General features: G+C 36.4%; 1 protein-coding gene across 3 annotated transcripts in view; it reads left to right on the top strand.

Moving 5' to 3' along the window:
* Nucleotides 1-17,994, top strand: part of KITLG (KIT ligand) — an 82,522-nt gene extending 64,528 nt beyond the window's left edge. For all 3 annotated transcript variants that reach the window (XM_011361754.2, XM_011361753.2, XM_023531550.1), the window contains 4 exons: nt 4,992-5,101; nt 5,790-5,857; nt 6,916-6,992; nt 13,656-17,994. In XM_011361754.2, coding sequence (XP_011360056.1) covers nt 4,992-5,101; nt 5,790-5,857; nt 6,916-6,955 — 218 coding nt within the window. In that variant the 3' untranslated portion in view covers nt 6,956-6,992; nt 13,656-17,994. The remainder of the gene's footprint in view (nt 1-4,991; nt 5,102-5,789; nt 5,858-6,915; nt 6,993-13,655) is intronic.
* Nucleotides 17,995-19,002: the final 1,008 nt, after the last annotated feature.

Raw genomic sequence — 19,002 nt, 5'->3', positions numbered from 1 at the left:
TTCTTGTCTCCTAATTCGAACATGTAGGTTATCTCAGAGTTGTTTCCTATTGACTGATTTTTTTTTTTTCTCCCTGACTATGGATCACGTTTCCCTTTAGATGACTAGTAATTTTTAAATATATACTGGATATTATGGATACTGTGTTATTGAATATCTACATTTTGTAGCATTCCTTTAGAGACTGTTCAGTTTTGTTCCAATGGCAGTTCAATTACAGTTGGACCCGCTTATCTGTGGTTTTTGCTTTCTGTGGTTTCGGTTACCCATAATCAACTGTGGTCTGAAAATATTGAATGAAAAAATTCCAGAAATAAACAATTCATAAATTTTAAATTGTATGCTATTCTGAGTAGTGTCATTTAATCTTTCACCATCCCACTTGATCCCACAGGGACATGAATCATCCCTTTGTCTGGTGTGTCTACCTGCCTGTAAAGTCATGCAGTAGCTGTCTTGATTATTACACCAGTTATCAGAGAGAGAGAAAGTGAGAGAGGTGACACTCACATAACTTTGATTATAGTATATTGTTATAATTATTCTGTTTCATTATGTTGTTAATCTCTTACTGTGTCTAGCTTATAAACTTTATTATAGGTGTGTTTGTATAGGAAAAAGCAGTACATATAGGGTTTGGTACTATCCACGGTTTCAGACATGCACTGGGGGTCTTGGAATGTATCCCCTGTGGATAAGGAGAGACTACTGTACTGGCAGATCAGCTTTATTTTTCTTTCTAGTCTTGTTTTTAAGCTTCTTTAGAGGGAACTGGAAGAATAACCTTATTCCAAAGCATGGAATACTTTCTGAGATATCTCTTGAGTGCCTAGGAAATCTCTCCATTCTTGCTCATCAGAACTCTTTCGTCTCTGAAAGACACCTAGGGTCTCTGACAAAGTCATAGCTTCTCAGGCATCGTTCATGTTGGGTTTCGTGAAATCTCTTTCTGTGAGTGTACAGCTTATTATTTGACCAGTGACTTAAGGAGGCTCCTCTGGAAATTTCTCTGCATGGCTCCTTCCCTGCCTCACAAACTCCTGCTATGTCAGCAACCCTGAACTTCAGTCTGATGCCCTGTCCCAGTGAGAGAGACAACTGAGCCTTACTTGGGTTCTATATTCCATGACTGTCTGAAGGTGCCTCCTAGCCAGAAAGTCAGGATAATCGTGGGACTCACCATGTATATTATCAGGAATTACACTCTTGTGCTGCCTGTTGGCTAGTGTCAGAAAATAGTTGCCTCATATAATTTGTCTAGTATAATTATTTAAGTTGGGAATGCAGAACTGCTGCCATCATGGTTGGAAGCAAAAGTCTTTTCTATTTACTTTAGAAGACAAACTGAATGCAGAATACATATTCAGGTCTGTGCCTCTGAGTCTGAAGGTACTTTTTAAGTTGTAGAATGAGTGGCCAGTCTTCTTTTTTGTTTTGCTTCTTTTTTTCTTTATTGTAAAAAATATGAGTCTTGCACAATAATCAGCTTTTGACCTGGTGCTGTCACTTGTGAATATGTCACTTAGGTATCCATGCACGAGACTAGCTCTTATGAAGTCTGCATTCTCATAAGAGAAACGGACATAAATGAAATTCTCAGTATTTTGTTATATTTATATATGTATTTATATATGTAACACATATATAAATATATATAATACATAAATAACCCCCACATTATTCAAGAGTCAACTATATATTATAGTATGTATAATAATGGAAGTATGTTAGTGTTTTTAATTATAGCATGGAGGAGAAAAGACTGTTTTGGAAATAGGGTCAGGGAAGTTTGAAGAAAGCATGCTAGTTTCAAGGATAACACCCAAAAAGTGGCCATGCTAGCCAGAGGAACAGGGCATATGAAAGAATAGTCCAGAGATATGAGTGTCCTCTCTGTAGTCTGCAAGGGAGAATTCAAGTTAAATGGAGTTGTATTTTCAAAGTGATAGTAACATCTTTTGTACTAGGCTAAATGGATATTTAAAAATGTTTGTTTGAGATCTCTGCAGACAGTATTTAAATAAAATAGAAGGAGATCCTTACTTTGACATTACCGTACACATCTTCAAGAAGTACAGTCTGAGTCAGATTGCCTTGGACTTATATCTCATCTGTTGGCTAGCTGTGTGACCTTGGGCCAGCTACTTAATCTCTCTGGACTCCCCAGTTAAATGAAGGATAATGTCTCCTTCATAGGGTTTCTGTGAGTTTTAAATGTTAGCACGTGTACTTGGAGCAGCGCTTAATGTGTAATATGTGTTCATCATTCATTATTAAAACAATTGGATGCGCCGATGCTGTGGTTTGGTAATTGTGGCAAGCCTGTGGTGAGCTTTGGATCTGAATCCAGGAGCCCGCACCAAGCTGCATGTTTTCTAAGCACCAAGAAATCTGTGTTCACAGCCATGGTGCCCATAAACAGACTGACTCTAAAAAGGAGTTCGGCAAATTTGTAGCACAGTGTTGTGTGTTCTGTATTTATACAGGTGTTGGGCATTATTAGTCAAGCCAAACAAGTCAGTTCCCATGAATTTTGGAGAGTGGATGGTTTTCATAATAATGGGATACAATTGATTTAACAACAAGCCAGGAATTTGGGATTACTCAAATCCTGTCCAGATGAGCTCCCTTGCTCTACAAAGTTTCTTTGGACAATCTTTACATAAAAGCAAAGTTCTGTTACTGGTTTGGGCTTTGGACCCAAATATCTTTCATATTGGCCTTGAAGCATATGATTCAAATCTCATTGGTCCTTGGTGTTCATAGCAGCAGTAGCAAGTATTGGGAGTCGTGCCCTGGAGGTGCAAGCAAGCCCTTTCTGATAACGTCATTTCTTCTTTCCCTGCAAGAGAGATGGCAGTATCTCATTGGAGAGAACCAATGGCCTGGCCATTAAGCCATTTGAATTCACAAGAGAAATAACAAACATGAAGAAACACTGACTTCTGTAGGAGGTGAAGCTCTGTTCTTGTGGTCCCCTTCTCCTCACAGCCTTTACCAGGCCTCTCCCTTCCAATGTCCTGCAGGAAGACTGCTGCTGTATGTTAGTTGGTTTCCAGGACTTTGTTTGGGGCCATAGTCCTGGCGGGTGAAACTTTCAAAGTGAGAAAAAAGCCACAGTATTCTGGGTGAGGTGAACTTTCCTTAGGTTCTTCCGCCAGCAGGGCTTTTTTTGAAATACCTCCCTTTGGAGCTTGTCCTAGCTGAGAAAGATTTTGAGTGGGGGATCCCAGAATACCTCACTCTCTAGTAAGCTCCTTCTGCTTTGGGCTAGTAAGTGTGGTCTTTCCTCTGGTCTGAATAGTGCAATTCAAGAGTTGGTCTTTAGATAAAACAGGAAGAACAGGGTGTTTGGCTGTCTAGATTCCCGGGCATCTGACTTACCCAAACATAGGTAATGGAGTTCTCCGTAGCACCATACTAGCTCCTCGGTTTTCCACTGGGGTCTGGGGCCAGAACATCATAGCTTCCTTTGTTTTGTCTGTAAACATTGGTTAGGGCCCCTCAAGGAGGTTACCTGGTCAAATCTATCAAAACTATACCAGCAATCCCAGTAGATAGTGTGGGCCACAGCAGGTTGGCTATTAAGGAAAATTTAAATGTGTTACTGGAATACAGGTACAAACATATCCACCTCTCACTACCTCCCTAACATACACACATGCCGTGAGCACACACACAAATATTATTAGAGCTACTTGGGAAACGTACAAGTCATAAAATTAGTGAATTTTCTGTTCTCAGTTTACAAATGGTGGGGAAATAGGCAATTCCTGTTCTCACTATACATAGTAAATAAGATTTGTTTCTTCCCTCTTCAGTTAAATCTATGAGTTTTTTCCTTGTAAATGTTGATACACATACAGCGACTCCGTTCTTTTATATTATATACTTTTGGTACTTTATATGTTAAATAGGTGACTGTAAGCTGACAGTAACTCGAATATCATTGTAAAATATCATAGCCCAAAGTGGTTACTTTCTCTTGGATTAGTTTACATTTTGATCATAGAATTGTTGAAAATGTATAATTTCTAAATTTATTACATCTTTGAAAGAAAACTGAAAGTTTAACGCTTCCAAATGGGCACAGGTGTCCATGTTCCCAAACAACTTAGTTGTTTCTCGTCAGGAAGCAAAAATCTGTCAAAATGTTAAGCTTTGTGTTCGGAGGAAGAGACCCTGCGAGAGATGTGCTTTGTTTAAATTATGAATCATTATGCTTCTCATGGAAGAGCAAGGCAAGAACAAGGAAGGTGTTCCAAGCTAATGTCACATGTCTTCTCTTGCACTGTTACTTATTTAGAGTAAGCAATGTGGAGACACTGGTGCTTTCAACCATTTTTTTAATGTCCAGTAGTCTCTTTCCAAAATAAAAAGTCTGAAAAATCAAAACTTCAGTTCATTGCACAATGTCAGTTACTACCTAACGTCCAGTAAATGTACATTGAAGATGCAATGAGGAAACATCATGATTCTAGGCATAAGGTACCCAAAAGTAATCTAACCACGATGTGTATGTAATGACTTAATATTGGGGGCAGACTAGATAAAGCTTAATGCATGCAGACCTTGATGTGAATTACAAAATGTCATCTTTAAAATTGCTTGGCAAGATGTCAAGAATGAGAAAGTGAAAAGATATTAGATGATAAAGGCATAGAAGATAGATTTGCTTGGTAGCATGAATCATTCCTCCCCCATACCCCACCCCAGGAATATGTCAAGTCTGTATTCCTTATGCATCAACATTAACCAAATCAAATCTCCTCTATCTATGGGGTTTCTTTTTTTAACGTATTTGCATTTTGGAGACTACATGGGTTTGTATTGCAATTCCAGAACAATACTCAGCAGAAAAATCAGTGGTTTAAATATTTTAAACAGAGATAGGTCAAAAGCACGTTACAGAAACAGGAACAACCACAACATAAGAGCAAAACCTCTAGCATGGATATGCTGTGTTCACCACAGTACTCTTTAAATTACAGGGAAGACCTCAAATTCCATTGGAAACTCCAGCTTACAGTGGGCAGCAATGGTCTTGCCAGCATTCTTTTCTCTTGTAATTGGGTTTGGTTTTGGAGCCTTATACTGGAAGGTAAGTGTTCCTGATTTTTTTCCTTGACAAAAACTTTCTGAACTCTATTTATTTGTTCTTACTATATTTATGTAAATGATTAACAAACGAAGTGCTTTTTTCTGAGAAAAGATCTTACCAAGAAAAGAATAAAATCGGTTAAGTCTGACCTTAACTCATTCTCAACAAAATTTAAATCTTAGGAAGGTTTCTCCCCATTCCTTATTATGCTTTGGAGACAACTCCTGTAGCTGAGAATGCACACTGAAGAAACGGCACCTGGTTTTAATAGCTTGACCTAAATATAAAAAGAAAGAAAATATGCTGCAAACATATGATGTGCTTAAAACCAAACAGAAGTGCCATTTGTATTATATGCTATTTTGGATTTCTACCTTTTGTTCTCTTCTTATTGTAGCCTATCTAAAATTTTAAGGTGTGCTAAATCATTGGTGACTCTGTTTTTGGAAATGTATTTTGCACGTGATCATTATTTAAATCTTTCAGTTTCTTTACTACATTTTTACCTCCAACATCCTAAAAGTGTTGTGTCGATAATACCATGCATTTTTCATAATTTCTTATTGGAAAACTATTTTTGCATGCTGAAGAAAACAGTTATTGGATTTACTGACATAAAAGATAAAAGTGGAGACCACTTACCTCTTAAATATGTTTACAATATATATTATTGTTGTTCTTTTTCCAGAAGAAACAATCAAATCCTACAAGGACAGTTGAAAATATACAGATTAATGAAGAGGATAATGAGATAAGGTATTTTGTTTCACTAAATGTGTGCATGAGTAACCCTGACATTGCCATTTCACACACTGCGCACATGCTCATAATGTCTTTAAGAAGTTGTTCTCTCTCATAATGACAGCTTCCAACCACTGTCTTCAAAGTCTTTATCCACATTTCTGACCTCTCACCTCTCTCTTCAATCCTATGCCTCCATTAACCTATAGAATACCTTCACAGTCCTTCTTAAGGAAGCAGAAGGGTACTTTATTTCTTTATTTCTGTAAGCAGAATCTTGGTCAGACTCCTAGTCCAGGAACTCAGTAGACACGTTTGCTTATTTTCCTTCTTTTCCACACTATCACCAGGATATACCTATTCCTCTCTTGGAGTCTCTTACTTAGCTTAGCACTTTCTTTGGCAGTAGTGGTTATCTTCATCGGTATCTCTATTATGTTTTGGTTGAGTTGCTTCCACAGAATCTTTCTTTTCCTTCGTCCTTCTAGATTCTACCTTTGTCTCATTTTCCCTTTAACCCTCGTTCATAATATCACTTCCTAGTCAAGATATTTTCTGTGATTGGTCTCTTATATACTGAATACATTTGACTTCATTCTAGTTTTCAGAACCTTAACTTTCCCCAACCCTATTCAGTATTTTCTCCAAAATAAAATATAAAAATTGTTTTAAGATACCTTTCCATTTACCGTAGCTGACCCTGATCACATTTTTACCTTGCCATATCGCCCCAGTACTAATACTTTGATTTGACATTGTTACAATGTTCATTTGGCATGTTACTTTCTCTCATATTATGCCTGTGTATACATATTCACATATTAAGTTCATATAAACATTTTTATTATATGTATGTGCATGTGCATAGAGAATTTGAAAAACTACTTGGGTGACTGTTGAGGCAGATAGACTTCTCTCTTCCTTATAATAACACATATGAAGGCAAGCTTCCCACTCAATTTTGTAATCTTTCGCTACTGTATTTATAGAAGAACCGCCTTTACAATGTCCAGATCATGATGTACTTTAGAATCTCTGTCCAAAAGCAAATAAGCATTTTTCTTGTTTTTCAGTATGTTGCAAGAAAAAGAGAGAGAGTTTCAAGAAGTGTAATTGTGGCTTGTATCAACACTGTTACTTTTGTACATTGGTAAGTTCTTAGAATTTAAGCTGAGAGATTTAACAAGAACTGTGTAGCATCTTAGATGCTAAAATATAAAAACAAAATTTATTAAGACTTCTATTAAGCTGCCGTCAGTATGTTAACGGGACAAGTGATACATAATTGAATTGTGCATGGCTAATTCATTGTGTTTTCTCAAATTTTGGAAGGTACAGCAAGCAGTGTTAGTCCTGATAAGTGGACTTGTCTTTTATGGGAGATATAACAAAAATTAACAGTTGAGTATTTACTGTGTATTAGGCCAGAAGATAAATGATACAAAGAGAATAGAGTCAATTAGGACTAAAATAAAATATTATTAATAGAGAAAGAATAAATAAAACCAATTTCAATTAGGTGTCACTACTGTAACATGATAGAAAAAGTATTTCACAGATGCTGAAAATGAGTGAAAACTGAAGACATGCCCCTGCCATTTTAAGAAGGAGAAAAGGTCAGAATATCTTACAGTCAGGAGAGGTAAATTGTCAAGGTAAAGTGCCACCCGCCACATGACTATTCATTATTGTGCCTCATGAGTCCAGAGCCTGGGACACAATGCATATAACCAGTGACACATACGTGATTGTGTGGCTCTGTGGAGGGCTTGTGGGAGAAAGGCAAGTGAGGAAACATGACCAATAGGCACCGATGTTCATATCTCCTCTCCCAGCTCCCAGTCTCCAAGTACTGTTGGGGGAGCGCCCTGAATGGCAGGAATCTGATCCAATATCCATTCGTGCTCTTCTCATGTTCACTTCTGCTAACTGGCTGTTAATTGTGTTATGCCCGTGGAATCCCACACACATGTATTACCGTGGGGTCTGAGTGTTCTCGCATCTGCCTAACAGTTCAGTTCTTCTCCACACTCCCTCCTGGTCAGAGGATCACTTACTCTCCTAGATTGCTGTGTATACGGTCAGTGGTGATCTCTCCCTTTTCCTGACAGGTCACTGTCCTTCCAGCTTCTACTTCTGACCCAGATTCAGAAACTTCCCAGGAAAACTGGGTCACAACAGCCTCTTGCCTCCTCCAGGAGTGCTCACTTTTATAGTTAGAGGACATTTTTCAACAACCCAAAATAACATGATACAATAATTATATTGCATATTTCTCTAACACTTTAACCCTGCTACTGCATAGACTTCATTTTTCATGCCCTTTAATCATGCCCTTAATCACTGTGTCCAAAGCATGAATCCTAGCTTCTCTCCGGGCTCATTTTTTCTATCAAATAACGTAAATAATACACCCTTCACTCAACCCTTAATATTTTCTGGAGCCACATTCCCCAAGCTGACATCATTGTTTTTTCCTAGAAACTTATTTCTCTGCCCTTCAACCCCAACACAAGCTTCACAATATCTTCCCTATTGCCATTTCGGTTCCCTTAAGCCAGGCATCCACAAATCACACATTAAATAGTTAATCAAGTCTTAGAGGCTCAGGTAATTGTCCTCTGTTGTTTGGTTTTGGATTGCATGACTGGGATCCTGTTTTGGCATACAGGTCTTTTTAATCGTGTGTTTTTTAATTGTGACATTTGTCCTGTAAGAGTTAGAGAGTAGATTATGATGGGATAACCCAGGGTACTTGTTTAAGACACAATGAGATGACGTTTTAAAGCAACTGTAGTCAAGCAACTTATTCATATGTCTTCTAGTTAGGGAACATTTGAGGATGGGAACTGAGTTTGTCTGGTTCTTGCTGTATCTCCTCATAAGCAGCTCACCTGTTGCATGTGCATTGTAGGTTCTCGGTTAATGTTTGTTGTAGGAACAACTCAATGAATTAACAAACCCCAAATGAAAGATTAACTAAGTGGTAAGAAGATAGTTAGATCTGCTGTATAACATGCCTGTAGGTAATGCTATATTGTGTACTTAAAAATGTATTGAGAATAGATCTCACATTAAGTGTTCTTTCCTCAATAAAGAAATTGTTAAAAATCTTTTAAGAAGTGAAATAGGGTTTATTTTAATCTTGTGTGTGCATATGTGTGTTTAATTTGCTGATTTTGGTCAGTAGGACAGTAAAATGCACAGCAAGGGAAAATACAGTCATATGGATGATGACATTTATTTTTTTTAAATACGAAATATTATTCATGTATAAAACAAAAGTAGGCAGACAGGTTGAAGAAGAAGCCCTGAATTGTTTAGAGATAAACTCATCACACATCAGGTAGTCAGTGTAAAATGGATGAAGAAATGACTTTCTCCTTCATGAAGTACCTTACCCATCATCTCTGCAAGGCTCTCTCAAGACTCAAGTCAGATACCATAACCTCTAAAACGCTGACTTCCCAAATGAAATCTCTCTTTATGGCCTTCTAACTATGTTTCATATTATATTTCATGTGACATATAATATTCATAAAATACTCATAAAATAAAAATGTGATGTTAATAGGACATCACAGTTACTCGAGAGACATTTTGTGTCCTCTTCTAAACTATAAACTCTTATAAAGCAAGATTTGTTTCTGAATTTCATTTTGGAATCCCACCAAACTATATAGCTTATACTTTGCGCATGTAAATGATGAATAAATATTTGTTGAATGAGTATCTCAGTATTGTAATAATGTGAGAATAAAATTTATGGAAATAAAAAACAAAGTAGACTTGCGCATGTAGAATTCAAATGCTTAAGATAGGAAAAAGGAAGAAAACTCATTGTCATGAATCTGCAGACCCTAAAGTCAAAATGTGAATCATTTGTAATTTATTGAGTGCCCATTGTATAGAGTAAAGCCTTTTGTATGGCTCTGTACCAACACATGTTTAAAACTTCTAAGGAATTTTTAAATATAATTTGGGGAAGGGGATGTGGTGGAGGGAAAGGGAAAGATTTGGGAGAGCAGACTATGACATGGTAGGAGAGGTAATCTGCTGAAAAATAAGAATAACAGTAGTAGAAAGTACCAAGATAGAAATGAAATGTGGACTTGTAATTATATATTTAAAAATTAGTCATAATTTGGATTACATTTACTTTCTTGGTTAAGGGAAAATACAGGGAATGACTCAGGTTTGTGGCAAGGACTTCTCACTGACGTGGAAGTTTCACTAACTAAATTAAATCAGGACAAATATTGGAACACTAGAATAGAAAACATGTGGAATGGTTAATTCTCCAATGGAAATAACCTATACTTGGAAAATGAAGAGGAGAGTTTTTTATTTTAAATACAAGGAAAGAACATAGAAAGAATGTAAGATAATGAACTAGAAACAAAAGAAATTGCCTGTAAGCCAAAATATACTAAAGCTGTGTTTATTTGACAAACATGAACATATAAGAGAAGTTAAAAATCCACTTGGTTAACTAACTGAAACTAAGTACCCATATGTAGCATCCCACAAGAATTTTTCATTTATTGGGTTATGTGTAGCACAGTTTAAGGGAAAGAAATAAAATAGAGTTTATTATAGGAAAATTATGCTCTTCATTCTTCCCACAAACTCTAGTAGGTGCCTTGTTACATGCAAAGCTTAATACAACCTAGTTGTATCCTCCAACTGCTTATGGCTTATAAAAGGAAATAGGACATATGCATAATAACCTATTTTGAAAAGGAAACCAGAAGTTTTCAACGTTTAAAAAGCAACAAAAGTTGCTCACAAGGAAAATGCAGTAAGATGAGAGACAAGACCACTGCTTAGGGTTATACAGATGGTCCCGCGCCATAGTTCTAGATAATGGTATGGTGGCATCCCTTAGAATTGTGCAGTGCACACCCATATACAGTTGCCGTATTTGACAAAAGGAGCTGGTATTTGACTAGCTACAGGACAAAAGCTTCTTTGTGTAGGCGATAGAAGTGGCACTTGTACTGAAGTAGATGCTGGATGATTGGTAGTTATATTAGCAGTAGGGAAGGGATAATCCAGATCCTGCAGATAGCATAAACTAAGTCCAGGAGGCAAAAAGTACATACTGTGTTCCAGTCAATTTGTACAGTTGGACTCTAGTGAAGATCACACAAAGAGTTAACACACTAAGAAGAAAGGGTGGCAGTCAGTGTGAAAAATCCCAAATGTAGGACTCACACTCTGTTGAGCAACACAAGATGTTAGAAGGTTCAGAAAAGATGTGAGTGATACAGTCAGAGCAATTTTAGGGAAGTTATCAGATGGTGTTGAGGTCAGATAAACGGGAGAGGTGAAGTGGAGTTAGAAAGTCTCCTTAGGAACCCAATCTCCCAAACAGATGTGAGGGAATAAGGACCTGAACTCAGGTCAGAGCCATGGAGGCAGGAAAGCATGGGCCATTTTGGAGACATTGCAGTGAAAGAATCAACAAATTCTAGTTACCGATGGGATGTGAGGCTCAACATTACAGGAAATACTCACGGGTGATTTGGAGCCTTCGGGACTAACCAGATTGCAGTTCCATTAACATAGAAGGAGCTGTTAGTAAATATTGACCAGTGGCCAGATATGTGAGACAGGAAATCAGAAACAGTGAGGGCTGCAAATAATAGATTTGGGATTTGGGAGTCATCTACAAAGAATTTTAATTGGGACCTTGGTAGAAGAACTGCATAGTCAACTGAGAAGGCCCAGTTTGGTTGACAGTAAATAGCATGAGTTTGTACACAGTTATCAGTGTTTATTAACCTACCCATCACGGTAAGAGTAGAGAGTAGTTCTTATTACAATTAGGCTGGTGGAGATAATTTTAAAAAGAAACACAACCTGGAAGTTTCCTGTAGATCTGAGCTAAGACAAAACAATCGATTCTAGGGTTGGAATACAGATGAGTGTGAGTCAAGCTTGGTCATTTAGCACAAGGACATGGCAATGATTGGTTGTCAGATGGCAAGATCTGTGACTCTTTACCAGCTAGTTCCTCAGAATTTTTGGAGCTTTGGAGTTTTTGTTTTTTGTAGACATATTGTGGTGCAGAGGTTTAGAAGGTATCAGACTTGGGTTCACGTCTTGGCTCTGCAACTTAACAAGCTGTAAGTTCCTGAATGAGTCAGTTGTCTTTTAAGCCCTGGTTTTTCAAATACAATGAGTGGATAATAATATTCACCTTGCCTATTTCATGGGGTTGTTGGCAAAAATCCAAGGTGTCATTATAAAAATTACAGTTTTGTTCTATAGGAAAACAGTTGTTAGCAAAGAAAATAAACTTAAAAGCTAAATGATTCATAAGGACAAAATCAGAAATAGCTTTCTAATCTTGCTTTGCTATGTTTGATTAAGTTTAGAATTTTAAATTATCTGTAGCTTTAAAAAATATCTCTTTGCTTCTCTTTGACTGGCTTTTGCTTTTCTAACTAAGCTTTATTTTTAAAATATCTGCTATGTATTTTGGATTTCTGAAGTTTCTTCTTAATGCATCTTAATTTTCCTTCAGGATTTAATTTTGCTTCTCTAAATGCAGGTTCTCTAGTTCCTAGAGTTCTCTGTTTGATAAATCATCATGTAATATGTTTTTTAGTATATCACATTTAGAAAGACTGGAAAAAATATTGTACTTCTTGTCACTCAAAATATGGTATTTTATACATAACCTGTGTAATGATCTCAAATATTTTAAAACTAGTGCTCTGTGATTCTAGGATTGATAAATAAGGAAAAGGTTAGGAGAAAAATAGTGAGTAGAGAAGAAAAGGCAAAAATGCTCATTTGTTTAGGGATCATGACTAAAGATAGTGTGAAGATACTGTCTATAATAAAAAATAGATAAGGAAGTACAAATACTTCACTTGAAAGTTGCAAAATCTGAAAGCTAAGTCCAAAGCTCAGTAATTTAACACCAGCACAGAAAAACTAAAACAAAGTCTGGCTTTCGTGTTTCAACAAGTACAATAAGCCGTGCCGAGGCCAAATGAACCTCCCAGAGGCTTTGTCAGGATGTGGTGCCAGGATTTGTCTTTCTTTTTTTGGCTGACAGTATTGAAGGAGATCTTGCCGCTGCTATTTCCTCAGCTGGAAGGAGTGCTTGCTTGCTGGAAGCCGGGTAGGCAGTCCAGATACAGGTGCCGCTCGGTGGCCAGGAGGCCACCTGTTAGTGGCCTCCGACCAGTTTCTTCATCTGTCCCAGATATCTCTTTCATGCTCCTCCATCTCTCTCCACTCTCTAGACACTGCCTTTGTCCTTCAAACCTTGTCCCCTAACCACCTGTCTGCTACCTTTTCATAGCCTTGTTAGAGAAATTCAAGGCTACATAGGTTGATAACCCTCTTATCGCAAATGGAGATCATCTGTGGTATACTCGGGGGATATGAAAACCACAGGGTCTTCATTCATCCATTCTTACGTTCAAAAAATATTTATTGAGTATCCGTTTTGTGCCAGGCACTGTTCTAGATGTTGGAGTATGATAGTAAGTAAAAAAAAAAAAAAAAAAGACACAGCCTTGTGTCCTCCTCATGGAGCTTACATTCTAATGGGAGCAGACAGTCAATAAAGAGTAAGATCATTTCAGATAATGTTTACTGTTACCAGGGAGATCATAGCGAGTGCATGATCACTGCATCTAGGAAAACATTTGTCAGGTTCTTTTAGGCTGTGTAAGTGAAGCATACATTATAAGTCTGTTACTAATTCTGTAGTCATATTAATTCAGCCGTTGAGAATGAAAAAGCAGAAAGCAGATATGCCATAATCTCTCTTTTTGTCTTTCCTCTCTAGGCGGGTAACAGTTCATGTTTGCTTCATAAATGAAGCAGCTTTACACAAATTCGTATTCTGTCTGGAGCGACAGACCACGTCTTTATCTGTTCTTGCTACCCATGACTCTATATGGATGATTCAGAAATTAGAACAAAGTGTTTTACTGTGAAACTGGCACTGAATTAATCATCTATAAAGAAGAATTTGCGTGGAGCAGGACTCTGTTTTAAGGACCTGGGGACTTGTAGTCTCATTTAGAACCTGCAACTGATGTTGGAAGAGAAAGCACGTGTCCCAGACTACATTCACCATTTTGCATGCCTCCAGAAGTGTCTAATTGCTGAAAAGCCACATTGTTTTATTTTCAGTTACAACCTGCAGTTTGTAGTTATCTTGGTCTCTTCAAGTACAGTTCAACCTGGATAGTCGGGATAATAATTTGTCTCAAAGGGATCTAGAAAAATTTAAAAAACAAAAACTCAGTAGCATCAGCCACTGTACATATAGAAGGCAGTGGGAAAAAATGATTGGAGTAGGCATCATGTCAGCCTGTAGCTGCTGATTAATGATATGGGTCTGATCTTGGCCTCTTCCTGACATAAACCATGCTCACGCATATCCCACCAGACAAGTGGACATGGCTGGCTGGATCTATCCAAGCAGGGGAGCCAGTACTACATTCGAACAGTGATGCCTTTGCAGAGGGGAGACTCTCCGAGAGAGTCATCACCTGAAGAAGCTATGAACACTGAACAACAGGACGGCCGCAGCGGAGGACATATGGCACCCCTGGTGAGGTCGGCCTTTTCTCCTGACCACTGTAGAGTATGTAAATCATGCTCGCAAAGTTTATTACCAAGTGTTTATATTCTAAAACTATTACGGAGTTATGCAAAGGGACTTAGGAGAAATTGCTAAACGTATGAAGGTCCCATTTTCAATTCCCACATGGGATAGAATAAAAATAAATTATGATATTTAGTATCTAAGGTTAGAAAATCACACCCACATGCTGACATGGGTGTTGAAACCTAGGTTACTTGGCTTTTACAAGAATGCAAGGAATCAGGAAACTCTTCTTATTTATAAAGTATAATCATCATTATCTGTTTAAAGGGTCCATTTATTTAAAATCAGGCACTCTATATCCATTAAGGTTTATGAATTAAAAATAAAAAGAGTTTTGTGTAGTTATGCATGTCAATTTGCTATTTAAAAGGTATGACAGCGTTTGTCATATAAGAGTGCATTTGGCGGGAATTCCCAAGGTAGACATTGGCACTTTTTTAAGCTAGAACTCGTAAGACATTATGTGAATTTCCTTTGCCAGTTTTGTTTATGGTCAAAGGAACATATGACAAAAGTCAAATGATTTCTTATGGCTTAGTTTGATGAAGATTCTTTTAGTATATCACAGACATACACATAAAGGCGTCCAAAGCTTTCCATTGTAACTTAATCCGCATGATAACATTATTGCCATGTACTACCACCATCAGATGACCATTTTCAACGTAGTGATAAAAAAGGACCAGAAAAACTAAGTGCTAGCTTTCCTTTGATTTCAAAAGTCTTAAGAATTTCTAGTGTATTTGGATTTTAGTTTATGTTCAAAGCTAATTCAAATACAGCTTCAATATGTGGCCTTTGCTCTTCTTTGTACCAAAGAGCCCACGTGATTTCTAGGATCCCTTCCTTCTCTAAAGTGCTGTGGTTCTTCAAACACTAGTCATTTCTCTAAGATACAACCCCAGTGCTTTAGGAAGCTACGTTAACTTATTGAGGCCCTCCAATATCCAATCCATCTAGTGGTACAATTGATTAGTAATAAAACTAGAAATCAGTTTAACTGATGAAAGGAACTGTCTCAGTCATGTGACACTGATCGTTTTGAGGAAAATAGACATAGATTAATGAGTTATGTGCATAGGTCATGAGTAGATTGAGAAGTCTGATACTTAATAGTTTGATTTGTTTCACCAATGGTTTCGATTTTCTTAGGCATGTGAAAATGCTGTTTAATGAACTTGAGAGTACAATAAATGTACTTTTGTTCTCAAGGCTAGTAGCTGGATTTTACACTCATGGACATAGTCCTAATCAATAGAGTTAAATAAACAAATTCAGCAAGTTATGAAATCTGGCATAGTAGGTGAGAGGAGATATATTCTGCCTAATTAAATGTATTTGTTTATTACGTGGATTACCAAGTTTTAAAATACTGAAGTTCCATAAAAATGCATGAACAATAGAAAAGTGCTGAACATTATTTTGGATGCTAGCTGCTTGGGCATTAATTGTCATATCTGCTTTAAGATAAAATATACACATATATCTTTATTTTATCCTATTGTGTTCTGAATATCCTTCTTCATAAATCAGTATTTCAAAATTGCCTTTTGAAATAATCTCAGAAGTCCGAAGATTTTAAATTATGCTGAAAGCTTGTACCTCTTTGGTAGAATCCAACTCTGCAAAGAAGCTGACTCTGTGATAATTGGTTTCTGCCCAGTGATATCGAACTGTTCCTGAATTTCGTATTATAATCTAATGGGTTTACCACACTGCCACTTTTTAATGAGTCACAAACCAATTTTTTTTTAAAAAAAAATATGATAATAGAATAAGTAACCTATCCTCTTAAGAAAGGATTAAGTATGTGAAAAGTGAAAACCTATGAAAAACTACGTGCCCATAATAAAGTGTTGGTTTTTAGTAAGAAACATATTTCATTGAGTATTAAAGTACTTCGGAGAAACTGTGGCATATTTTGGAACTCTTAATTCAATTGGAATTAAATTACCAAAAAAAAAAAAAAACTATTCAGAATTCATGGATATTTCTTAATGTTTTTCTGCAGCTAGGTTTTGGTTTAAAATGTAATTTCAGTATAGGGCTTTTAGCCATTCCATATCTATGCTTCTTTAACTAAAATATATCTTTCGAAAAGGCAGTTTGGCATAGTGGGATAGATGGTAGGAAAAACTGTCAGTCTCCACGCTGCTATTAACTGATATCGGTAACTCACCTCCCCTTTGGGTCTCAGTTTTTTTATTTATCTGTATTATGAACTCAGAGGTCACACCTTAGGTATGAGAACTATTGATACATGACTGACAAAGAAGATAAAATAGAACTGAAACTATCCCATGCAAGATATCCAACATTGATCTCTGTGACTAAGCAATTTGAACATAAAAAGTTAGTCATTGCTGTTCTTGTTTTTAATGTAAATAGAGTCCATTAGTAAAAGTGAAATTAAGTCTCATGTTGAGTGAATTGGATAACCATTTACACAAAAAGATGGCTTTTATCTTTGCTTAAATATAAACATTTTTGGATCACTTCCGAAGAATTAAAACCACCACTACTACATTTTAGTCATTGTAGTCAGAAAGAGATACTATGTGTGTAGCATTTGGAAATGCACCAAATTAAGCACTTAAATGCTCTCATTTTATTAAAAGCTAAGAGCAGAAAATGTAAGATGCTCATAAAGTTTTTTTGAATGCCAAAAGATAATTTAGAATCCATTTGGAAAGGAGTAATTCATAAATTACATTTTAAATTGGAAAGTGGGATAAGAACTTTAAAACAAGCCAGCTTGTCTTTGAAACAATATTATTTTGAAATTGGCGTTAAAATATAAATATTCAGACTGAAATTCTAATTAGTTCATTTGTGGTATCTGATCACATAATGTATGTTGCTGCTTTTCATTGACAAGTCTGGAAATGCCTTTGTAAAGATAAAATAATAGTACTTTCGTTTCCTAACAAGGTATTGTTTTAGAAATAACCCATATTAAAATGGCTATTCATGATCCGAAAATGTTTTCTAAGCACTGTAAATTTATTTATAATGGCCGTCTCCAACTACATCCTTATGATGTTTTTTAAAATAAAATTGTTTAAGCTAAAATCCATAGTATTTTCAGTTACTTGATTTCTGAGGTATAAGACTCACTAAATAAAAATTTCCAATCAAAATATCCTGTTCTCATATAATTCTAAGGATTAATGTATGATTAAAGTCTCCCACTTGCCACTATTTTTTAAATCAATGGACTTAAAAAATATTCAGATGTTTAGATGGATGCAGAGATATACTGTTCAGACAGATTGGAGTTTGCGTATTGTAATGTAAATGTATGTCAACGCTATTCTAAATAGTTTTATTATGACTGAAGTTTAAGTAAAAAAGGTTGTAAAATGTGATGTGTATGTGTATATACTGTATGTGTACTTTTTAAAATAGGTATATGTCCTGACCTTTTTTATACAGGTTTGAATTTGAAATTACATTATATATACATATACTTTATTGTTCTAAATAAAGAATTTTATGCACTCATAAATTTGCCCTGTCATTTGATATTTAAGATGATCACACATGTTCACAACACAGTTGTGCATTTAAGTTAAAATCAAAATTTTCCATGGAAACTTTGTTATTAGTCTAGATTTTGTTATAATATGGACACAATAAATATTGGTCACTAAAATAGGTAAGATAATCAAGAAAGATAAAGTTGAATTAACACATTATTTTATCTCAAGTGGTTTCTAATTTAGTTGGGGAAAAGATATGAAAACCACTGTAATCTGCATAAAGCCACACTGAAGTAACTGCTTAAGTGCAAAACTAAGGTCCAGTAATGTGCTTTTAGGGCATGCAGGAAGGAGAAATGGGTACAGACTAGGGAAGATCATGGAGAAGTTGGTGTCTAGGCTAACAAATTTTGAAAGAGGAGAACTATGCCTCTTCTGGACAGCAGAAGTTCTCGAAAGCAGGAACTTAGAAAATTTCTCAGCTTATTTCATCAAATCAAAGCGGTGTTTCCTGAGCATATAATGCATAATGAAATTTACAGAGAGATGAGACCAGAGCCTTGGATGCCACACGAGGAGGGCAGAAATTATTCTTAGGGATCATGAGAAGTCATTGTGTTTTTCTAAGAGGAGAGGCGAGATCAAACACCATTATGGCTTATGTGGCCTAGCCCTAGACGACAAAGTAATCGTGCTTAAACCTTGGTTGGTATTTGACTAAGTCTTAAGACCAAGTCCCCCAGTTTTATTACACCTACTGTTTCTTTAAAATTTCTTTGCTGATTTCTCGCTCTGCTCACCTCCTCTGCTAACTTCCACCAATATAAGCCTAGACAACTCTAATAGCCTCCTAACTGATCATGCTCCTCCACTATTTAGCCCTGTTTCAATCAGTTCCTCACATTGAATGACTATATAGAGAGCGAATTGAGACACCTGATATTTTTCTCTAGTGCAAACACTTAATTGGTTTCTCATTATTTTTAGAATAAAACCCAAACTTCTCAACATGGCTTCCAAGGCCCTCAATTCAT

This window comes from Pteropus vampyrus, unplaced genomic scaffold, assembly GCF_000151845.1.
Source record: "Pteropus vampyrus isolate Shadow unplaced genomic scaffold, Pvam_2.0 Scaffold70, whole genome shotgun sequence".
NCBI classification, from domain to species: domain Eukaryota; kingdom Metazoa; phylum Chordata; class Mammalia; order Chiroptera; family Pteropodidae; genus Pteropus; species Pteropus vampyrus.
The sequence above is the reverse complement of the archived record's forward strand: the minus strand, read 5'-3'. Positions and strand labels throughout refer to the sequence as shown.